Source organism: Castor canadensis, chromosome 12, assembly GCF_047511655.1.
Source record: "Castor canadensis chromosome 12, mCasCan1.hap1v2, whole genome shotgun sequence".
NCBI classification, from domain to species: Eukaryota; Metazoa; Chordata; class Mammalia; order Rodentia; family Castoridae; genus Castor; species Castor canadensis.
This window is the reverse complement of record NC_133397.1, coordinates 106,736,012-106,759,804: the sequence shown is the minus strand read 5'-3', so window position 1 is coordinate 106,759,804 and position 23,793 is coordinate 106,736,012. Positions and strand designations below refer to the sequence as shown.

Here is a 23,793-nt window from a genome sequence, read left to right as displayed (position 1 = left end):
CTGACCATGAAACGCCTCGGCTCTAAACCTTCACTCAGCAAAGCCCAGCATCCTGTCAGTGGCCTTGGGTGCCCTATACAGATTGACCCCCATTACCTTCTGGCCTCACCCACAAGTCTCCCAGCACCCGCTCCACTTGGCCCCTCTGCCCTTTCTAGGGTTTCTAACATCGACATGTGTCTCTCTGCCTGGAAAGCTTTTCCCCAGAGGGTGCAGGGCTCCCTTGCTCACCTCCTTTAGATCCTATTGAAAGGCTGCCTTCTCAGTGGAACTCTTATCTGTAATTGTGACTCCCACACAATTGAAACCTATACTGTTTTCTCTTCCCTGTCTGATTTTTTTTTCTTAAATTATCACCACCTTGCCAAGCCACATATTTTGCTGACTTGTTTGGTTTATCTTCCTCCACTACCATATAAATGAAAGGCTTTCCGTGTGTTCAGTTCACTGTTGTATCCCCAGTGCTGGTAATATGGAAGGCTAACCATAACCAGGCATCTAATTAGTGAATGGATGACCAAATTCACAGGAGGCTCAAGAATGTGGATGGCTCAGGGAACCTCAGACACCAATGACCCTAAAGAGACATGTAGCATTCATGTTCTGCTAATGGATTTGGTGCTAGAACAGCTATTCCCCAAAAAAACTAACATGAAACTCTTATAACTAGGTAGATTCTAGGATTAGTCATTGTAGTAAAGGATAAAAAGAATGGGTCTAGGGCTGGGATGTAGCTCGGTGGTACAGCGCTTGCCTAGCATGTGTGAGGCCCTGGGTTCGATCCCAGCACCAAAAAAGAAAAGACAAAAAAAAAAATGGGTCTAATTCATTTATTCATCCATTCGTCAGATATTTAAGAGCTTTCCAAGTACCTGACACTGTGCCACTAAGTAGATGGTTTCGTGGTTTCAATGTGTATATGCTTAGAGATTACTGTTTTGACAGAGCATCAGAAAGAACACACTGAAAAGCAGTGTCACGTAGCCATAGACACCACTCAAAATGTTAAAGCAGCATTTCTGAAGTTAGAGTGCAAACCAAGTGTTAGTGATCAGATCTACAACCGCATACACTCCCAGAATTTGAGTAATAAGTCTGTTCTCTGTGTTAACATCAGAGGATTAGGCAGAAGAAAGCCATTCTCCTGTGCTGTGCTCCCACATGGGTGCACTTAAGCTCTGGGTACTTTCCCTGCACTCAGCAGACACTCAAGAGTTGGAAAGGCAGATGGTAAGGCCATCAGCCTAGCCTTGGTTTCAAGTTCAGCTGTGGTCCCTCCCCAGCCCACTAAGACTAAATTCTGTCTTCATGCATGTGTGTGGGGGGCACCTTTAGCTCCCCAAATTATCTGCACAAATTGTCAAAAAAACCTTGAGATTCCTCCCAACCAAATTCTCACCATCAATTGCCTATCTCTGTGCACCATCAAATTATTTCAGTCTGCTTCTTCCTGTGTGCTGGTTTTCAGCCTGCTTTCAGAAACGTGATTTTCTTTCTCAGTTTTCAGATTTTCCCCAGTGCTTCTTTGTGGCAAATTGCAAATAAATTGCTGTTTCTTTGACAGTTTGCTCTTAGATGCACATCCACTGCAACCAGTCTTAATGGTCCTCACCTGCTTCTGATTCTTCATTCCAGATTCTGTGCTGGTGGTGAAGGCGAGGCAGCCAAAGCCATTCTTTGCTGCAGGGAATACATTTGAGATGACTTGCAAAGTATCTTCCAAGAACATCAAGTCGCCACGCTACTCTGTTCTCATCACGGCTGAGAAGCCCGTTGGGGACCTCTCCAGTCCCAACGAAACCAAGTACATCATCTCCCTGGACCAGGACTCTGTGGTAAAGCTGGAGAACTGGACAGATGCATCACGAGTGGATGGCGTTGTGTTAGAGAAAGTACAGGAGGATGAATTCCGCTACCGAATGTACCAAACTCAGGTCTCAGATGCAGGGCTGTACCGCTGCATGGTGACAGCCTGGTCTCCTGTTGGGGGTAGCCTGTGGCGAGAAGCAGCAACTAGTCTCTCCAATCCTATTGAGATAGACTTTCAAACCTCAGGTGAGCAGGGGCACGCTGTCGCATCACGGGTTGGGCTGGAAGAGTGTCTGAGGCTGTCATTACATGTCCTCATTTTTTTTAAACAGCTTTATTGAAGTAGAATTCATATGCTATTCAGTTTGCCTATTTAAAGTAAAAGTTCAATGGCTTTTCATATATTCACAGGACTGGACAACCATCACCATAATCAATTTTAGAGCGTTTTCATAACACCCAAAAGAAACCCCAGATCACTTAACTGACACCCTGTGACCTCACCTCCTATCTTCCAGCAACCAGTAGATCTACTTTCTGTTTCTACTCTGGATATTTCACACAAGTGGAATGCAATGTGTGCTCTTCAACTTTAACTAAGTGTCCTATTTCAAAGGTCACCCACGTGGTAGCATGTTATCAGTATTTCATTCATTTTTATGACTGAATAGTATTCCATTGTATGAATATGTCACATTTTCTTTAACCTTTCATCCATCGATGGACATTTGGGTGTTTCCAGTTCCTGAATGTTTTAAACAATACTGCTGTGAATATTCATGTACAAGTGTTTTGTACATGTATGTTCTTATTTCTGTTCTCATTTAAAAAAAAAAAGTGGAACTCAGGTATATGGGATTCTTCAGGAAACATGGTGGAGTATAAAGAAAGAGTGGAGGGAACTGAGCCTCCAAGTTGGGTAAGTGGCTTACATGAAGTGAGATATTCAGAGCTGAGTCCTGAGTCTTTTCCAGTTGCCTGGCTGTCCAGCCTTCTGGCCCTCAGGACTGAAGGAGGTGACTACTGTTCTTAGCCCGCCTAATCAGAGTGGGGCTTCCATACGGGGATGATTCCCAGCCTTACTCCTTACCTTGCTTTTGGATTGGAAAACAGATTTCCTACACCTAGTCGAGTCACAGAGCTGCAGTGATAGGGGTGGACATGTCTGTCAACTTGATCTGTTAGGAATAGGTATTAATGAACACAAGGACATTTTTGTGTCTGTTCTGGATGATACTATCTTTGTCAGCTAGATGTCGTTATGCTGTAAGGCAGAAAGTTTCACTTTTGTTGTTAGTGTAGGTACAAGGTACATATTCTCAAATAGAAATACGTCTTACTCATGTCATTCATTAAGGTCTCTGACAAATTGTATGTGTGTGCACTTCAGCAGAAGATGAAAGTTTAAACCCTCAGTCTCATTTAGAATATCAGTGATGAATTATCATTTGTGAATTGAAGACCGAAAGTTTTCAGTAACTCTGCCCTGGGTTCCAGTTAGAATTTTTATTTTGTTATTTTATTTTTTATTTGCAATGCTGGGGATCAAATCCAGGGCCTTGCGTATGCTAGGCAAGTGCTCTGCCACCAAGCCAGATCCCTGCTCCCCCGACTAGAAATTTCTGGGTGTTTAAATTCATACTCATCTATAAAAATTCAGCCTTTAATTGAATCAGCATAACAAATATGTTTGAATTAAATAAAATTGACATTTATTTTGTTAGGTAAGTTAGGCACTAATAAAGTTTATTTTCCATAATATTATTTTGTATTATTTTGACCTTTTGTATAGTGAGATAATCTTCTAGCATCTCTTGACCTTTAAGTTAATAAAGTATAAATATGGATTTTTAGCTCTTAGATTTGGAAAGGACAGATAAGCATAGACCTCTCTTATTGTTATCTGTTCATTTTAAATAACAGCTTTATATTGAAATACAATTCACATACCATAAAATTCGCCCATTTGAAGTGTACAACTCAGTGGTTTTTAATATATTTACAGAGTTGTGCAACCATCACCATTACCTAATTCCTGAACATTTTAATCACCCCAAAAGGAAACCCCATTCCCATTATTACTCACTCCTATTCCCTCATCCTTCCCTTAGAAGCCGCGAGTCTACGGACAGAAGAAGTCTGTATAGACTTGCATCTTCTGAACCCTTTTGAGTTGACATGTGAACTTTTGTCACTGGCTTCTTTTACTTGGGCAGAGTGTTTTCAGGGTTGATCCATACTATAAAATACTCACTTCTTTTCATGACTGAATAATATTCCATTGTGTGGATATACTGCATTTTGTTTACTCATTCATCTGTTGGTGGACATTTAGATTTTTTTCTACTTTTTGGTTACTACGAATAATGCTCCCATAAACATTAGTATTTGAAAATAATTCTGTCATTCACTTTTGTAATGGTATCCTTTGAAACATCAGTTTTTTTGAGATACTGAGGATTGAACTAAGGGCTTCACACTTGCTAGGCAGGCCTACACCTCCAACCCTCTTTTTCTCTTGTTTTTGAGATAGGGTCTTGCTCTTTGTCCAGGCTAGCCAAAATCACAATCTTCCTATTTAACACTTCTCACCATTGCTGGGATGATAAGCGTGGTCAGCCATGTCTATCTCTTTCCCATTGAAATGGAGTCCTGTGAACTTTTTTGCCTAAGCTGTCATGGAGCGATGGTTCTCTCAATGTCACCCTCCTGTGTAGCTGGGATAATGGGTGCATGCCACCACACCCAGCTATTGGTTGAAATGAAGTCTTGCAAACTTTTTGTCCAGGCTGGGCTTACACCATGATCCTCCTGATCTCAGCCTCCCAAGTAACTAGGAATACAGGTGCAAGCTACTGGCACCTGGTCAAAGTTTTTCATTTTATTGATGTCCAGTTCATCTGTTTTTTCCTTTGGTTGCTTGTGAATTTTGACATCATGTCTAAGAAATCATTGCCCAATTCAAGGTCATGAAAACTTATGCAAGTTTTCTTCTAGGAGTTTTATAGTTTTCACTTTTACATTTACAGCTGTGATCTATTGTGAGTTAAATCTTGTGTATGGAATAAAGAAGAGCTCCAACTCCATTCTTTTGCTTGTGGCTCTTCAGTTGTCCTAGAAACACTTGTTGAAAAGTTTCTGTCTTCCCCATTGACTTGTCTTGGCACTCTTGTCAAAAAGATCATTTACTCATAAGTGTATGGGTTTATTTCTAGACTCTCAGTTCTATTCTGGTGAGCTATGTTTCTGTCCTTAAACCTGGTTGAAGGAGCTTTGTAGTTAGTTGAAGTGAAGAAATGTGAGCCTACTAACTTTGTTCTCTTTCAAGGTTGGTTTGGCTGCTCTACATCCCTTGCATTTCCTTGTGACTTTTAGGCTCAGTCTGTTAATTTCTGTGAAAATGATAGCTGGCACCTTGATAGGGTTGAATCTGTAGACTACTTTGTGGGGTATTGCCTTTAACAGTATTACCTTCCAGTCTGTATGTGAGATGCCTTTCCTTTTATTTATATCTTCTTTAATTTCTGTCAGTGGTATTTTTAGCATATAGATCTTCAACTTCTTTTGCTGAATTATTCTGATAAATGGAATTACTTTCTGAATTTGCCTATCCCTCTGTTCATTGCAGTGTGTAGAAACTCATCTGGTTTTTGTATGTCGATTGTATATCCTGCAACCGTTCTGAACTTAATAGTTCTAATTGTGATTTTTGGGGTGTGTGTGGAGTCTTTACAATTAATCTTATTTCTTTTTCTTGCCTGATTTCCCTGCTAGAACCACCAATACAGTGTTCTCTACAAGTGGACATCCTTGCCTTATTCATGATCTTAGGGAAAAGCATTAGGTTGTCTACCATTAAGTATTATGTGAACTGAGTTTTTCATAGAAACCCATTATTGGGTTGAGGAGGGTTTCTTCCATTCCTACTTTGTTGAATGTTTTTATTATGGAGAGGTATTGGGTTTTGTCAAATGCTTTTTCTGTGTCTGTTGAGATGAAATGGTTATATGGTTTTTGTCCTTTATTTGGGAAGCTATTTTGCCATCTGTAGGGGTCAGTTCCATCTTGTTATACATTTGTTACTTGATTGCTCTTTTAAACTGCTGTGTGCAAGAGGGGAGATATAAAATCTTTTACATATATTTCTGGGTAAGAAATAGATATTGAATCTATTTCTCAATTCTTTAAGTCTCAGCGAAACAGATAAAGTCACTGTGGCTTCTAGGCTGCATAGACTTTCAGGTTTCTTCTTTCTTTAATTGATGATGTTGTCATGGCCAGTTACATTTGAATTAGAAGATACTATCAAATGAGTGCCTGTCCCAAGGCTGTGGCCCTGACCAGCCCCCAGCAAATACTAATTTGAAGCTGAGATCCTGTACTTCGTAAAAGTGAGCAGGCCCCTTAAGACGCCCAACACAGAGGTCCTTCCAGTGCCCACTTTCCTGTTCTCTGGTCTCAGGGCACCTGCCACTTGTGACTGAGGGCTGTGTTTCCCCAGGGAACCTACTCAGTCATGGATTTTACTGACTTGATGTCAAACGGGGAAGTAAGATTTAATGTGATGGTACAGGCTTTGGCCTTTTAAAAGAATAATAATAAAAATTTTTTCCTTAATGTGGAAAATTTGAATATAGAGTAGTAAGGTAGTAGGAAGAAGGAAAAATAGAGTCATTTATAATCCTAGCAGAGACAAATCTGTATTGTTCCTCTTCCTAGAATTTTTCCCTTGTATATTTTCATCTTGGCTGTATATATTTGTTATGACCTGCTTTCTCCCCCTTTAATGTTGTAAGATAAGCATTTTTCCTGTTACAATAAGTTCTAGGTAAATATTATCTTTAATGTCTGTCTAGCAGAATCTGCTTATCCATTACCTTATTGATGAATGTGCAGATGGACTGTAATTTTTGCTTTCACAAAAATACTGCCATTATCATCCTTTTTCTAGAACTGAGATTAGAACATGGTTTATGTCAGTGTTTGTGTAAAAAGCTAAGTGATTCCTATACTCTTTGCAGACTAGGAATCAGGGGACCCCTAGTGACTGGTCATTCACTTAAATTCTCTGTGCTGTCTTCTGTGAAGTTAACCAGACAAATCCCTGCACAAAAATAGCATTACCACAGAAATTGGCCATAATACAAATATTTCCTTTTTTCCCACTTTTTCATTTATTAACTTTAATACATATGTATTTGATTTGTTACATTGTGTCATTTTAGCCTTTCTTCCCGTGCTGTGAAAAAAAGACACTGGCTATTTTTATAGTGATTACATTGAATCTGTAGTTTGCTGTTGTTTTTTTTGAATGAGTTTTTTTTTATTATTGTGCTGGGTGGGGGTACATTGTGGCATTTACCAAAGTTCTTACAATATATCAAATATATCATACTTGAATTCACTCCCTCCCATTCTCCTTTATCCCCCTCCCCCTCCCCCCAATAAAAATATTTCTAAGCCTGGGATGATGACCCATATGAACAGTGAGCTATAGATTTCATTAGACGGACATCCACTACTGTGGCTAGTTCACCACAATGAAGGCCTTCTTCCTGGTCCTTGTCTGCATGGTGAGCCATAGTGCAAACCTTCCCTTGATTCCCACAGCCACAACCAGAAGGGGAAATGAGAACTAACTTGTGACCTTGAAGGCATTTTGGGTTTTCTTTGGAAATACAAAGAAAAAGTGACATTTTTCCAAATTAGGTAAGTCTTTGTTGTTTCAGATTAAATAAATAGAAGCATAAATCCATTATGAGGATTTCTTAGTGCTTTGACATTTTGTTTTCTCTTAGAAGAGGCCTGAAGAAAACCTCTTGACATACAGTTCCATTTATTACCCTGTTATTTCTAATCTGAGAAAAAAAATACAACCCCATTGTTCACCATGGCTGGTGAGCCCTGAGCTCACAGATGGACACGTATGGCATAAAGCTTCCCAGTCATCACCACAGAGCCACCCAGGGCAGTTAGCCCAGTCCTTCCTCACTGTTATGACAGACCCACATCCAGGGAGGTGAGGGCCTAGGGGAGCCAGCGCCAAGAATTGAGATAGCAGAAGGAGGTGATATCCAGAAGTTCACGTGTCCTCGCCCTCTGTTTTCATCCCTTTTCCTATGTCCTGAGTGGCCATTCTGTCATATTCTCTATCCTTCTAGAGTTAAATCCCTCCTGCTGCTCTCTGGCTAATCAGAATTCTTAGCAGTTCCCATCCTGGGCTGCCTAAACCCCTCTAGCCATATTCTAAACCACCCTTTACCTTTCTCCCAGGGAAAATATATTATTCATATACTTGGTGTTGGGGAAGCAGTCTAATGAATTTGTCTTATTAGTCATCAAGTTGATTTGAAAATGCAGCCATTTCAAACAATTGTCTCATCAAATTGCCTGACCTCTATCTCCTGAATGCTTTTTTAAAAAATTACTTTGGGATATTTTTCATTTCTGGTAATCTGAATAAGAAGATAGTGACACCTGTATTCTTAACTCTTTTTTTTTTTTTTTTGGAGGTACTGGGGGACTGAACTCAAGCCCTCACTCTTGCTAGGCAGGTGCTGTACCACTGGAGCCACTCTGCCAGCCCAGTATTCTAACTTCTAATGAGTTTTAGAATCTGCGTCCAGGGCCATCTATCTTTGCTTCCCAGGAAACTCAAGGGGAGTGAATCCCTTAGCACTGATGTTCTGGAACCTTCTTTCAGCTTTCCCTATTCTAGAGTTTTAGGAATTGGGGTAGTAAGGTAAACATTGAACCCTTAGGATTAGCTTGGCTTAAAGCTAAGAAATGCGCTCACCTAAGATATTCATAGACATGTTAAAAGCAATACATGACAAATACTGTATAGATGGAGGTTTTATTTTTGTTTGTTTTTTTACTGGATCTTATATCTAAGAGCATTTGTAGGTTCAAAGCAAAATTGAGCAGAAAGTATAGAGAGTTCCCGTATACACTCTGCTTCCCTGACCTAGGTGGTCTTTTAAAGGAATATCCTGACTGCCTCAATTTCTCCTCACGGGCTGGAGTCATCCATGCCTTCAGGGCTCTCACCATACTTTTTAGAAATGTCTTTGTTGGCATGTCTGCCTCCTTACTGAATTTCAGCCTTTTAACAACAGGTCCCCGGTCCCCACCAACCAGGACAGCACAGTGAGGACACTCACTCCATTGGAACCAAAAGCATCTGTGATTCAGTCCTTGTCCCTCTGGTCTCCGTGCCACTTTGGCCTAGAATGAGCCACACAATACCAGAAACAACCCTAGCTCTACCAACATGGGAGGTAGAGGCCTTCAAATAAGACTTTCTGATTGTCATCAGAAAGAAGAAAAAGGAAAAGCCAGAGGCAAAAGTACCTCTTTAGGAAGAGTTCTATTTTGGTTTAATCTCAAGACACAGTTCATTGAATTTGCCTAATGCACACATCTCTCTGAATAGAAGAAAGGCAACCTTAGGTACCTATTTTGTGAGTTTCTAGACCTGTTCCCAGGAAAGGGAACCATTTAATGCCATTAGAGTGCCAAGAATGGAATTTGAACATGTGTGAAAGGAATTAATGAGATCGGCATTCCTTTCTTCCAGGTCCCATATTTAATGCCTCTGTGCATTCAGACACACCATCAGTCATCAGGGGAGATCTGATCAAACTGTTCTGTATCGTCACTGTCGAAGGAGCGGTGCTGGATCCAGGTACCTCCCTCCACCCTTTCCCCTTGCCATACTGCTTTCCATAAATGTTTCTCCTATCATCCCCTTTGTGTGACATAGATGTGGGGACCAGGGATTAAGTAGTCTGTTTATTCCCACAATGCCTGGCTAGGTATTGACTCTGTTGAATGGATGTATGTATCTCTTCCATGATTTGGAAACATGTCCATGTAAGTTTTCAGGGCAATCAATAGGTCTCCTCCAGGCTTGATGCAGGCTGCTTTGAAACTCACTGCAGGATCCTACTCCTTCTCTGTGTCATCCATTCATTCATTTAGATGTTACTAAGCTCTCATCCAAGGCACAAGTACTGCTGTGGGTGCTAGGAATAGAGGAGTAAACGATGTGCTCAGTGTCTTCCCCCAGAACACTTGCAGCCTAGTTAAGGGCATGGGCAAAAAAAAGAGCAGTTAGCACTGTGAAAAAATACAGAGTAAAAGTAGCACCTGCGGGTGCTATTACAGAATTTTTAGGAAATCTTGTAAGTATTAGGAAATGACAGCATTGCCAACAGGATGCCAAAGAGTTGTGGAACCCATCCATGTCACATCTTTTCTGCTTGTCCCCATTCAGTGATGTCTCTCTTGAATCCTTAGAGCTTGAGAGTCACTTAAGGTGTCTGTGTTGCTGAGCAGTACCCACTCTGCCTTTTCCCACAGACCCCATGAAGAACCTTATCCTCCTCTGCCTGCTTTAACCCTGGGCACTCTTGTCCTGCTCCACCCCACCACAAACAGCCCTGGCTTCCGGCAGATTTGCACCTTGAAAAGACCAAATTGTGCTGGATTCCAGCATTTCTGTGTGGAGACTGCTGGAAGTGTGGCCCTGGGTGGGGAGGGAGGAGGACAAGAAGCAGCTTTCATTCTGTATGAGGGGTCAGATGCTAATGCAAATGCACAGTGGTCTACAGTGAAGCCAGAGTGAGTACCCAGGGCCTTGCTGACATCTGGGAGTGAAGATCTAGATGGCCACTACTGTCCAGGAGGATGTCTGGCTCCTCCGGGCCTTCCAGTTGCAGGTGCAGGTAGCAACAAACATTTTCTGTGAAGGACACAGCAGGAAGGAGTTTGGCTCTGTGGCAAATGGTCTCCACTCTGTTGCCATAGCAAGAAAGCAGCCACAGACAACAGTGTCAACAAAGGGCGGAGCTGTGCTCCAGTGGGACTGTTTACCAAAACAGCTGTGGGCTGAATTGGACCTGCAGGCCACATCATCTGATTGATATCCACCTTGGCTGTCTTGGGGAAAGTGGAGATGGTGCTTTAGAGGTAGGAGGAAGAAGCTTGTAGAAGATGTAAGAAAAGGAAAAGAAAGAAACCCCTCCAAACCAGTGCACCTGGTTAGTTCTATTTATGGGGGGTCAGGAATGAGGACCCTGGCCACTGAGTGAGTGAGGGCCACTGTGTGCTGAGACTGGGAAGATTGGGGACACAAAAGTAGCATCAGAAATAGAACCGATGGTGAAAGTAAAACAGATTGCCTGGGACAGGGCAGGGGCATTCTTTATAAAGTTAGTATAATGTAATGCCATTTTTACCCTTGAAGCTCATTTGTGTTATATCAAAAATAAATCCTTTAAATGCTCTTTCTCAGTAAATTAGCAGGTCACAAGTTGTGCTTTTCATATAAAAATTCCTTTCTTCCAGTGTAATTGTAAAAGCCATAGATAGCTGATATCTTACAGATCACAATTTTCCAGAACTTTGCCTCCTGGAAGTGTGGGTAGAAGATTCTGAATAATTAAACATAAATTATAATTTAGTTTTCCTCATGAGTCCTGTGGGCTGAGGGAATTCTCATTTGGAAAGTCGGGTAAGTGGGCTGAGGGCCAAGACACACCCGTGCCATGAGGGGATGGGAGCAGCAGAGCATGGGTTCTTTAGGGACTGAACCTGAGCCAAGGTGCCAGTGATTGACTGAGGGATGCTCTCAGGAGAATCCAGTGAGAATGCAAGGGAGCAAAGGTAGAGCTGGGGAAGAAGGCAGGCAAAGATATGAATTCAGAGCAAGTCTACCTCCACAGGAGCTCTGGAACATGAGTGGTACCAGAGCCCTGCCCACCTTGAGCTAAGGGACCTGGGCTTTTATATCCGTAGCAGTCTGTCTGTCCAGAGGCTGAAGGGCTGAGGAGTGAGAGTGTTTCCATTTGGCATGTCCATGCGGTGACTTTAGTCCTTGGGAGCAGGTACAAGTGTGAGAGCTTTCGCACCTAACACCTGCAGCAGGGGGAGGGCAAGCACACCAGCTGGTCCAGGTGGGGCCCTGAAAGCATTGACTGTAGGTGCTCATGCAGCATCTACTTGTAGGACCATGGGTGTCCTACTGTGGTGATCATGACATTCATCCAGGTCACTGCAACTTAGTTTCCTCACCTATAAAATGAAAATCACAGCACGATAGCTTAGAACAGTACCTCGGAGCATAGTGAGTGCTTAATAAAAGTTGGTCACTCTTAATGTCGTTATTAGTCAGGGAAACATGGCTGCTGGGATTCTAGCCCTGGTAGCCCACCCTATGCTACATGCTGGGGAAACGGGGACTAGGATCTGGCCACAAGTAGTGGAAATGCATCGTGCCTTCCTTTCGGTTAGCCACCCACACCTGCAGGTGACAGCAGCGATGAGCTGTGCTCCACTGAGCCTCACGGATGATCCGTGAGCTCATTCTGCCCCTTGGCACCACAAGCAGATGAGGAAGTTTACAGCACTGGCTCTGCCCCCCCAGACATGGCCTTCTTGATTAGAGATGACTTACGCACTGGGAACAAGAAAGTTTTATGCTTAAGTACCACAGTGGGTCACCGGAGAGAAAGAGATGGTACTTTTCAGAGTCAGCTGAAAAGACATTAATATGTAAATGTCTGAATATCATCTGTTTGCCTTATGTGCTATTAGAAGTTCTTCGTCTACTTCAACTAAATCAATCAATGTTACTTTTTGATCAGCAAAAACTGCATTATTTACCATTCATATAAAAAGCCTTGGGCTGGGGGTGTAACTTAGTGGTAGCACACTTGCCTAGCATGCACAAGGCTCCGGTTCAATCTCCAGTACTGCCCAAAATAACCCAGCAACAGCAACAAAAAGATTGTGGCTCATGGTTTCATGCTTACCTGCTGGTGACTCTCAGAGGTGACACATCCGGTATCAGTTGACCCCAGTCAAAAGAAGAGGTCTGGTTTTTAGAATGTGTGCTTGGTTTTCACATTCTGTGAAAATTACTACTGTGTTGAAGTTTTCTTTCTCTCCTGCCCATATTAATTTATTTAAGGCTGTTAGAACCTTAATTTTGCAGGATATTTTATGACCCAGCAGCCTTACTCTCTGGGACTGTTAATTGTGTTTAATTTTCTCAGCTTGCCATTTTTTACCCCTCTTGTTCTAAACTTAAGCACTTCTGAAAGGGAGGGAAAAAAAAAAAAACCCCCACAGAGAATGGTAACATCTAAACTGTTTACAACTCTGAATTTTGTATAACTCATTTTATGTGAAGGACCCTGATTTCTTTGGGACACAAAGCATCTGATGCTGCCACCTGCCAGTTTTACATTCACTGTTGTCTGTGGGAGGCACCATGGTCCTGAGTCTTCTTCCTGTGGCTCCTTAGACAGGGTAGTGGCAGTAGGGTGGTTCAGAGGCTGGACCCTGGGACTGGGGATGTGACTCAGGCTCAAGGCCCTGGGTTTGATCCTTAGCACAAGAGGCTGGACCCTGAAGATGGACTCCATGGGGTACGCTGTGCACACTGCTCCCTCTGGCTGTGTGACTTTACCACAGGGAGGGACTATGATGGGATCCATCATAGAACAGAGCTGGCTTGTATCGAGGATTGCGCACCACACTCTATTATTACTTCTGCTCATTGCACTGACCCCGGTGTTTTGGTTTGGTAATCCTTAGATGACATGGCCTTTGATGTGTCCTGGTTTGCGGTACACTCCTTTGGCTTAGACAAGGCTCCTGTGCTCCTGTCCTCCCTGGATCGAAAGGGAATAGTCACAACAGCCCAGAGGGACTGGAAGAGCAACCTCAGCCTGGAGCGCCTGAGTGTGCTGGAATTCTTGCTTCAAGTGCATGGTTCTGAGGACCAGGACTTTGGCAACTACTACTGTTCCGTGACTCCATGGGTGAAGTCGCCAACAGGTTCCTGGCAGAAGGAGGCAGAGATTCACTCCAAGCCCATCTTTATAACTGTGAAGATGGATGGTAAGAATAACACACAGCTCTTGTGCTCTGTGTTTGGGGAATGTCTTCTCTCTGTGCCATGACGTAGCTGACAGAATCCAGGCTTCCACAGTTTGTGGAATGTGCCACAGCACATCCAGCTTACTGGCTCTCTAGGGCTGGCCTGGGCTTATACCCAGAAAGAGCAGAAGCAGTCCTTGCCAATTTCTGGGTTTGCTGTCCCATGCTGGTGGCACCATCAGGAAATGATTTTCAAGACTTACTGGAAAGATTTTTCCAGCCCTTGGCTCTTCTGTCATTCTGTGGAGCCCACTTCGCTGTGTCCTGAGGTTGGCTGGATTCTGCCATGCAGGAACAGAGTACAGTGTCGAGAGAGGGTAGATTAAGTGCCAGCTGTTCTTGCCTTCCTGTGGTTTCTCCTTCCTGGAGAAGAGAGGCTCCCTGGGCACAGAATGGGGACCTTATGGAGCTTGAGATGGGAGGGTGACTTCCATCTTTACTGGCCCGCACACACCACCAGTGTCAACATAACTAAACAGTCAGACCTGAGTTCCCTGACCATCCCAGAGTGGGGACCGTTGATTCACTAAGAACCATGGCTCCTATGCAAAAAGTGTCAGAAAGTAAATGATGTTTGAATAACCATGGAGAAAGATAAAGTCAGGTGCCTCCAAGGATCAGCAGAAGGCTTGGGAGTGTTTCCCCAGTGATACCTAGGAACTCCCACTGGTCCAACCCTTCCACTCATGGATCATGTAGCCTTTTGAACCATCTCCTCCCTTGTGAAGTGAGATAGTAATCTCTCACAGGACAGTTGTGCAAATTAGACCATGCTAAATGTAAGCACCTGGTCCGGAGACAGCATCTACCAACAGAGTGCTGGTACTTCGGGGAAAGGGAAGATGGGGCTTCAGGAGTGGAATCTAGACGGTGTTTGTGCATTCTGAAACTTCTGTCATCCGTACCATATTTGCATCTTAAATTCTTTGCTTGAAGTAACTCCATATGAAAACCCAGATTTACCGAACAAGTAGGGGAATGATTATTCACTTTGCTTGGTAATTTACCATAGTGTTACTTAAAATAGCTCCCTCAGTACACTTCAGTTATTTGATACATAGAATTGATTTATGCACAGTTTTTTTTTTTAAGAACGCATCTGCTGCTGAATGTGCGGTGCCCTTATACTGACTTTTAAAACTCAATCTCCTGCCAAAACCCTAAAAAGCAAGCTGACATTCAAAGGCAGAGAGTGAAATCTTTTCACTGCCCCTCCCACCACCCAACAGAACTGGGTGGGGTAGACATTTGCTCATTTTCAACAGATGGCGCTGGGTGCTCCGGTGTCTGCAGTGCTATGCTGACATAGGAGACCCGATCTCCTGGGAGAGCCCCAACCTGGCAGCACTAATGGCCTCCTCCTTGTTGTCTCCCTCTACCCCCCTAGTGCTGAACGCCTTCAAGTACCCGCTGCTGATCGGCGTGGGGCTGTCCACTGTCATTGGGCTCCTGTCCTGCCTCATCGGGTACTGCAGCGCCCACTGGTGCTGCAAGAAGGAAGTGCAGGAGACACGCAGGGAGCGTCGCAGACTCATGTCCATGGAGATGGACTAGACGGCCACTGGGGGTGGCCGACAGAGGGATGTTCTAGGAACGGTGGGGGTGAGAAGAGGACAGTGATGTTTTTAAGCGAAGTGTGTCACACTACAACCAGTCCTCTCTAATCTCAGGTGGGACTCGGCGCTCTTTCTTTTCTGCATGTCAAGGTCCGAGCGCGGATATGTTTACCAGCACACAGCTCTTCTTCCCACGGCACTTTCTGATCTGTAACGATCGAGTGTGTGTTTCTCAACTGCAGCTTTTTAGCGGTTAACCTTTGTCTCATTTTTGTTTTTTTCCTCCTACCAGCTTATAGATCCTCCGACTTGTGTGTGTCAATCGCTTTGGTTTTGAGGGGTTACAGTGAGGAAGGACAATGGCTTTCAGAGTTCTTTATGGTGGGTGCAGATGTGCCTGCCCCGGAGAGCCAGCACCCACGCTGGGGTCTGGGGGTAGGAGAGATGCTGACTGTGCCCTTCCATCCCAGCCTCCAGAAGACACAGATCTGACAGATCTGTGCCAAAGGCTAATTTGTGGCTTTTACTTACCCTGCCCCATCCCCTATTTTCAGGGGTTTTGACTACACTTAAAATCTCAACTTGGAGTATGTAACATCTCCTTGAATCCAGATGAGTTGTTTTATCTTTTATTTTTTTTTTCTCTGCCCCTCTTCCATTTCTTCTGTATTCATTTCTGTGAGAGTGAGGGAGTGGCAACCCTGGAGTCTGGAATTTGGCTTTCCACCAAGCACCTTATCTTGCCACCTTAGCCTTAAGAATGAATATGAATTAAAATACAGTGCCACCTGTCCAAGACCATAAGGATGTCTGTAAGGAAGAGGTTGGGGGCAAGGAAAGGAACAGGCACTCTCTCTGACAGTTGCAAGGTCACCGGGTCTCAGCGGGGAGACCCTGGGGAGAACACACTGGGATCCTGGGGCACCAGGTTTTTGCAGCCTAACTTGGGAGAGCTAATGCATCCAGGGCCATATTTTGCTGAAGAAGTCCCTCTGTCTCTGCCACGCCCCGCTTGCTGCCCCTTTCAAGAGGCAAAGGCTTTGGCTACCAAGGGACTTACAGGGAATGCACAGAGAAGCTGTGTCCTTCACGTGCCACTTGGGCTTCTTCACATGAAGGCACATTGCTGCTTAGAAGACTGACTGACTCCAAGGAATCAAAAATTGCCCAGAGGAACCGTGTGCTTTCTATGACCTTCTCAGTCCTTCATGCCTTTTTCAGCTTCCCCACAGGGGGTTAGTGAAGAAGGGTACACTTTGTGGAATGGTTACTTTCCTATTAAGAACACGAAGGAAACCCAGCAATTTACTGTCACGTGAACAGCCTGTAAAATAGGGTTGAGAGGGGTCCTCTTTGCCTGACTGCTCCCATCAGGAATAGGACAATGGGCAGAAAGAGATCCGCCCAGCTCCCTGGGCTGTACCTCCCCCCGCACTCCCCTCCCCCCCCCCCACACAAACAGCACTTCCAGAAGTATCCCAGTGGGTTCTGAGGCTCACTGGTGACTTGTGCCCTAGTTGCGGTCCTCTGTGCTTTATTCTGGCTCTGAAGAATCTAACACTGCTCTTGTCTTCCAGAGGGGGAGAAAAGAGATTCATTTGTTTTGAGCAATAAAGTAATACAAAATGATGGCCATTCACGTGCAACTCTTTGTCACCATGGACTGGATGAGCCATGCTTCTCCCGGCTCCCCATCTCCTTTGCTCACTCTCTCTGCTGCCCATGATCAGTTCTGTGCTCAGCACTGACTTGTCCTCAGAGGCAGGTCCCACCAGGCTTTCCCTTTTGGTTTTGAGCACTGTGCAGACCACTCCTGTGACAGAAGCTGTAGGTTCTGTGCACAGGTGGAGTTTGGCAGGAAAACAGGGAGCAGGTGCACCACACCTAAGTGTGAGGGTGCAACTAGAAGAGGAGTAAGCTCTCAAGGCACTAGATTTGGGTATTTCCTACTCCTGTCATGTCCTCACTGTATTTTTCAGAGAAAGTGGGATACAAGTGATTTTACAAATGGGAATTAAAGAAAGAACACCATAAACAGGTGCTGCATTAGTAACAGCCAGTGTGCCCCTTGTGCCCTTGCAGTTACTAAAAGAAGATTCAGGAACATTGTGGCCCAGACCCTTCCTAGAAGGATGAGAGGGACTGTAGCTTTGTATGGTACCAGGTGTATGCAAAACCACAGACTGGGGATGCCTTGATGGTGAAAGCTGCGTGTGCTCACACGTTGTGCCTTTGCCTTTCAAACCCATGTTGTGGTTCAAGGTTGAGTGATAAATTGACCTTGGCCTGCTCGCCCCTCCCCTCATGTCCGTGGGGCTGCCCAAACCCCAAGTCAGCTGGGGACTGGGAAAGGGGCTGGAAACCCCAGGACAATTGTGCTAAGGACCTAGCTCCTTCCAGGGACATAAACTTTCCTGGAATGTGTATCTTTTTAAAAGTGTGAGATACACTCTTCTGTTGTAGCAAAAAGGGCTCCCACAAAGTGCTCTTCTGGAAAGGCCCTGTGTGCAGCACTGGGCAAAGGAAGAAGGGCCAAGCCAGGCCTCACACAGAGGACATTGCACTGCTTATCAGAACGCACCTTCATAGAAGGTTGGGTTTTTTCTAATCACATACATATTCCCACAAAGAGTCTCTGCTATGTTCCAATAGAAGCCTCGAAGTTACTTCAAATTTGTTTACTTTATGATGTTTACATACACATTTCACTTTTTAAAAGAAGAAAAAAATGCAAACTCTGGCTTTTTAACAACTTTTCATGGGAGGGTGGAACTCTGACTCACCAGCTGGATTAAATCCTAATTTAGAAATGTATTTATGTATATTTCCCCTCCTAGCCACGTGGCTCCCCCTGCCCAGACCTCTGTCCATTTCCCTGGTGGCTCTTGCCTCTTGCTTTGCAGACTGTCTGCAGCCATGATTTTGTCACTGACATCTGTGAGCCAAAGACTGAGCCTTTTGGCAGGAACAATAAGCAATACTACACAACTTGCTCTTTCAGAAAACTTTTTTTTTAGCTTCACCGATGACAACAGAAGAAGAAGGGAACTTGGACTTGGTAAGTTCTCCTCTGCTGTTCGACCAAATTCTCAGTGATAAATACATGTGCAGATCACTAGGAGAACGAAGTTGACTTTCTTTTTTAGTGTGGTATATAAGGATCTGCAGAATTTTCCATAGACAAAGAAAGGGTCCTGTGTATTTTTGTCCATATCCAATGTTACATGAACTAATTGTATTGTTTTATACTGTGACCACAAATATTATGCAATGCACCATTTTTTTTTATTTCATTAAAGGAAGTTTAAATTGAAGTTGTGTGAGGAACTTGATATTGGCCTCTGTTATCCTTTTATCTCTCCAGCATGAAGGATTGTAGCTGAATTTCTGCTATAATTTAGCTCGTCTGGGTCTCTTTGAACCCTAGAAAAGCACTGTAGACTTTCATCTATGAGAGAAGAAGACATGGATGTCATGGAATCCATGTTGAGGTTCCTACCAGGCAGAAAGATCAGGGCTGGGATCCTGTTTCTTCTGAAAGGTCTCTTGGCCTGGGTGAGTTCTCATGACCTTAACACGTCTTCTTGTAGGAAAGAGAAGTTAGATATTGTTCCTCTTTGCAGATGAGGAAACATATGCCAAGGTTCCATAACTAAATTATGACTAGAACAGAGTGGTTTTTCTGACTCATGATGCAGTCTGGAGCCAAACTGGGCAGAAGACACCAGCCCCTGAGACATCGAACCCATCCTCTTCTCCAGACCCTGGGCATCAGCAGACTTGGGCAGAAGCAAGTGCCACGAGCCCCAGCTCCCCATGGCTAGCCTCCCTGCTGACTCTTCTGTGACCTCCTTTTTTGTTTCCTGTATCTTTGTGTCCTGTTCGGGGACCGCCTCACATTGTGAGTTATTCAAGGGCTGCGTGTGTGTCCCAGTCACTCCCATTGCTCAGTGATTGGCATGTGGAAGGTACTTGGACTTTGTCAATGTACAGTTAAATGATCTGCTGTCAAAAATGACCTGTCGTCCCATGCGTCTCAGTGAGCTGTGAGAATTTGCTCATGTCAAAAGACTGATGCAGACACAGCTGGTCTTTAGCAATCCCTGCCTATTACTAAACCCATTCCTTCCTCAACTTAAATAAAAACAAACAAAAACATACTTGCACAGCTACCATGCACACAGGCATTATGCTCAGCACAGATACCTGCCACACACTTGCCTGTAGACCTCAGTACATACCATTCTCTGCAGAGACCTCTTCCCCTGTCCAACCTGTACTTCTTCAGCCCCCAGGGAGCCTGTTCTGTCTTCTAGGGTGACTGAGGATCCCAACAGAGGGCCTAGTGGTCTGAAATTTCCGTTAGGAGAGGCACCATTCACCACTGTGGCCTACAGTGTTGCCCAACTATGGAAACAGATAACACATAATGTGCTCGAATTGAAACAAGTACCTTGTAGTTGGTGTGGGTGCAAACTTTGAGTCAGCTCAAGGGGGCCATGGCAGAAGCTCTCAAGTGACAGCCACTCTGTTTCCTTTAACCTGCAGACCAGTGTGCATTACATACACCTAAGAGTTTTATTCTGATTTAAGCATGACAGGTTCAACCCATCAGGAGTGAGTTTGTTAAGCTCACAGGTCCCAAGGGAAGGAGACCTGCTACACCATGGGGACAGCATGGGGGGAGCCAGTGGAGACAGTTAGAAGGAAGAGAATAAGAAACACAGGCAAAAGTCTTCATTGCTTTTCACAGGGAGGAATTGGCCAGGTAGCGTGAGCAGGCTTGGGATTTGGTTAAGTTGAATAATTTCAGCATTTTTTGGGGCACAGGAACTACCTGCACCTGACCTTGGGGTAATTAAGGCATGAGGATAATAAGTCCTGAGTGTGACCAAGGAGGTGGTGGGTGTGGGACTGGGATAGTTGGTACAGAGGAAAGGCACACAGTTAGTTGTACAATCTGTACTGTGTCTAAGACTTTGCTAGTTCTGAGATGGATTAATGGAAACTGATGGTAAAACATCAAAAAACAGAAAGTAAAAGAACATAATTAGTACACACTCCCTGCTTAGGGTGTGTAGCCTGTTGAGATGTCCCTGGGTGGCCCAGTTCAGCCCATGGAGTCTCCTCACCTGAATGCTTTCTGTTATTTGTGTCTCAAACCAATTTGTGCCAGCAGTACTATGGTTACTATGATTGTATAAATCTATTTAATGGTATGTGAATCCATGAAATACCTACATCACGGAACATCAAGAAACGCTGTTTGAGATCTAGATGTAAAAGAATGAAGTTGGACTCTGACTTTACACCATATGCAAAAATTAACACAAAATAGATTGAAAACCTAAATGTAAGACTACAGTTGTAAAAATCCTAGGAGAAAATGTAGGGGGAAGCTTCAGAACATTGGGTTTGGCAATGATTTCTTGATTATAACACCAAGACACAAGCAGTAAAATAAAAAATAGAGAATTGGAACTATATCCGACTGAAAACTCCATCATCAAAAGAAACAACAGAGTGAAAAGGGCAGCCAGCGGAATGGGAGAAAATACAGATTACATATCAGGTAAGAGGTTAATATCTGGACTATCCAAGGAACTTTTTGTACAACCCAATTAAAAAGAGGGCAAAGGAATGAACAGATGATTCTCCAAAGAGAGTTTTACATACAAATGGCCAACAAACATCATTAATCAGAAAAGAAATGAAAATGAGAACCACAATCAAATAATCACTGGACATGCATTAGGATGGCCACTATCAACAGAAGAGAAAATGACGAGTGTTATCTTTGTGCAGGAATCCAGAGAAGTTAGAATGTGCACTGATGGTGAGAATGTAAAATGGTACAGCCATTATGGAAAGTGGTCTGAAGGTTCTTCAAGAAATCAAAAATAGAACTACCAGGATGATTCAGCACTCCCACTTCTGAGTAAATATCCCAAAAAAATTAAAGCAGTATCTCAGAGACATCTGCACATCCACACTCATTATAACACTCACAAACTCAGTACATGAATGAGTAGAGAAAATGTATACGCATATGCTGGAATATGATGCAGCTTTCAAAAAGAAAAATCCCAGTGTACATCACAACATGAATGAGCCTTGGTGACGTTACAGTAAGTGAAATAAGCTAGTCGAGGACAAATACGTGTGAGTCCTCTTATAAAGTGTTGAAAGTAGTGAAGAAAGTATAGCAACAGAAGGTAGAAAGGTGATTGCCAAGAGCTGGAGGAAGGGAAAATCGTGTTTAGTGGGTTTGGAGTTTCACTGTTTTGCAAGATGAAAGAGTTCCAGAGGTCTATTATACAGCAATGTGAGTATACTATTAAACTGTGTTTAAAAATTGTTAAGATGGTAGATTAAATGCAATGTGTTTTTACCCACAATAATTTAAAAAGGGATATCAATTTTTTTGAAAGGTTAATTCTCAGGGAAAGACTCAATAGAAAGTAAGCACTTTAAAAACAAAACATGGTACCAATTTAGGCATTGACGAATCAACTGTAAAAGATTGGGGGCAGAGGAGCACAAAAACATGGAATTTTCTGTGGTCCATTGATTTCACAAACATTTTTTTAACTTCCTCCATTTTTAAGAAACCAAACTGAAAGTTGTAGAAAAGACAACATAGGTTCGGTTTGTGCAAGAAAGTTCAGAGTTTCTGGCAAGAGTCATGTTCAAAGCAACCTCCGGGGCCTGTGTTAAGAGATTGGTAGGAAATGTGCATGCATATGGTTTAGGTGATAATCAGTGTCACCTTTTATTATTCCTGACTATCTGACATGGTCTCTCTTTTGTCACATTTTTATGAGCACATATTAGTTGTACATGGGGGTACATTTCCAATCACTCATCTAGTGTACCCCAGTCAGATTCATCCCCGTACCATTCTTCTTCATCCCCTCTTGCCAGCTTAAAACAACTTCGCCAGGTTTCGTTGTTCCGTCTTCATACATGTTTGAAGTACTTCGATCACAGTCAACCCCCGCCTCCTGCTCCCACTGGTACCCAGCCCTAAACAGAACCTCTTTAGCATTCTTATCATTCATGTTCAAGAGCTCGATTCCATATGTGAGACAGACATGCAATATTTGTCTTTCTCAGTCTGGCTTATTTTGCTTAACTTGATGATTGCCAGTTCCATCCATTTTCCTGCAAATGAAATGGCTGAATAATACTCCACTATGTATATAGGCCATTCATCAGTTGATGGGCACCTAGGCTGATTCCATATTTCGGCCACTGTGAATAATGCTGTGATAAACATGGGTGTACAGGTGTCTCTTGTGTATGCTGGCTTAAATTCCTTTGGACATATGCCTAAGAGTGGTATAGCAAGATCATGTATTAGTTCTATTTTTTAGTTTTTTTTGTTGTTGTTTTGTTTTGTTTTGTTGGTGGTACTGAAGTTTGATCTCAGGGTTTTGCACTCAAAGCAGGCACTCTACTGCTTGGGCCACACCACCAGTCCATTTTGCTCTGGTTATTTTGAAGATGGGGCCTTGAGAACTACTTTCCCAGGCTTGAATGGCGATTCTCCCAGTCTCAACCTCCCAAGTAGTTAGGAATACAGGTGTGAGCCACCTGCACTCGGCACATTTTTAGTTTTTTTTTTTGGCATCTGTGGTAAGTACTTTATTTAAAAAGTTAGAATTCTCCAGTGTTGTGGAAAACAAAAAAAATCCCTAAGTGATTTCAGTTTATAAAAAATAGCATTTGGTTAGGCACCGGTGGCTCACACCTGTAATCCTACCTACTCAGGAGGCAGAGATCAGGAGGGTAGAAGATCTAGGTTCAAAGCCGACCCCCGGCAAATAGTTCATGAGACCTTATTGCGTGAGTTCTCAAGTTCAAGCCCTAGTACCACAAAAATGCAACAAAAACAGCATTTGGGCTGGATGTAGCTAAGTAGTAGAGTGCTTATCTAGCCCTGTGTTGGATATCCAGCACCACAAAAACATCAAAAACAAACAAACAAACAGCAAAACAAAACAGGATTTAGCAGTTTGTGCTGCTTAAAAATTCCAACTCTGTACAGCCCTAGGAAAATACCCACCCCTCAACACAATAAAAAACCCTCTTTCCTCCTCTTCAGTCAACTTCCACCACTTATTCTAGGAGGCAAACAGGAAAAGACAAGACAAAGACAGTTGCTTCTTCTGCCTGCCTATATGAAGCCTTCCACAGTTCCCTCTACCACAATCAGGAATGCTCAAGCCCAAGTCTGCCTTGACAGTTGGAGGGGACCTTTCTAAACAACACCCCATGCCCTAGGACCTAGAAAATCTAACCGGTCAGGTAAAAACGAGTAGCAGCAGGTGCCAAACTTTTTGCTGGGCCAAAAAAAAGGTGCGAATCTCCCCCTTTAACCACAAAAGAAAAGGAAGTGGAGAGAACCGAGTGAGTATTTGATCTCATATCTCTTGTAAGAAGCATGTGGCTTTTAGACCAAGCTGCCTGCGCCTGG

At 43.5% G+C, this 23,793-nt stretch overlaps 1 protein-coding gene across 2 annotated transcripts in view; it reads left to right on the top strand.

Moving 5' to 3' along the window:
- Positions 1–18,628, top strand: part of Ptgfrn (prostaglandin F2 receptor inhibitor) — a 67,302-nt gene extending 48,674 nt beyond the window's left edge. For both annotated transcript variants that reach the window (XM_020173125.2, XM_074050675.1), the window contains exons 6-9: positions 1,636–2,055; positions 9,389–9,496; positions 13,414–13,719; positions 15,146–18,628. In XM_020173125.2, coding sequence (XP_020028714.2) covers positions 1,636–2,055; positions 9,389–9,496; positions 13,414–13,719; positions 15,146–15,312 — 1,001 coding nt within the window. In that variant the 3' untranslated portion in view covers positions 15,313–18,628. The remainder of the gene's footprint in view (positions 1–1,635; positions 2,056–9,388; positions 9,497–13,413; positions 13,720–15,145) is intronic.
- Positions 18,629–23,793: the final 5,165 nt, after the last annotated feature.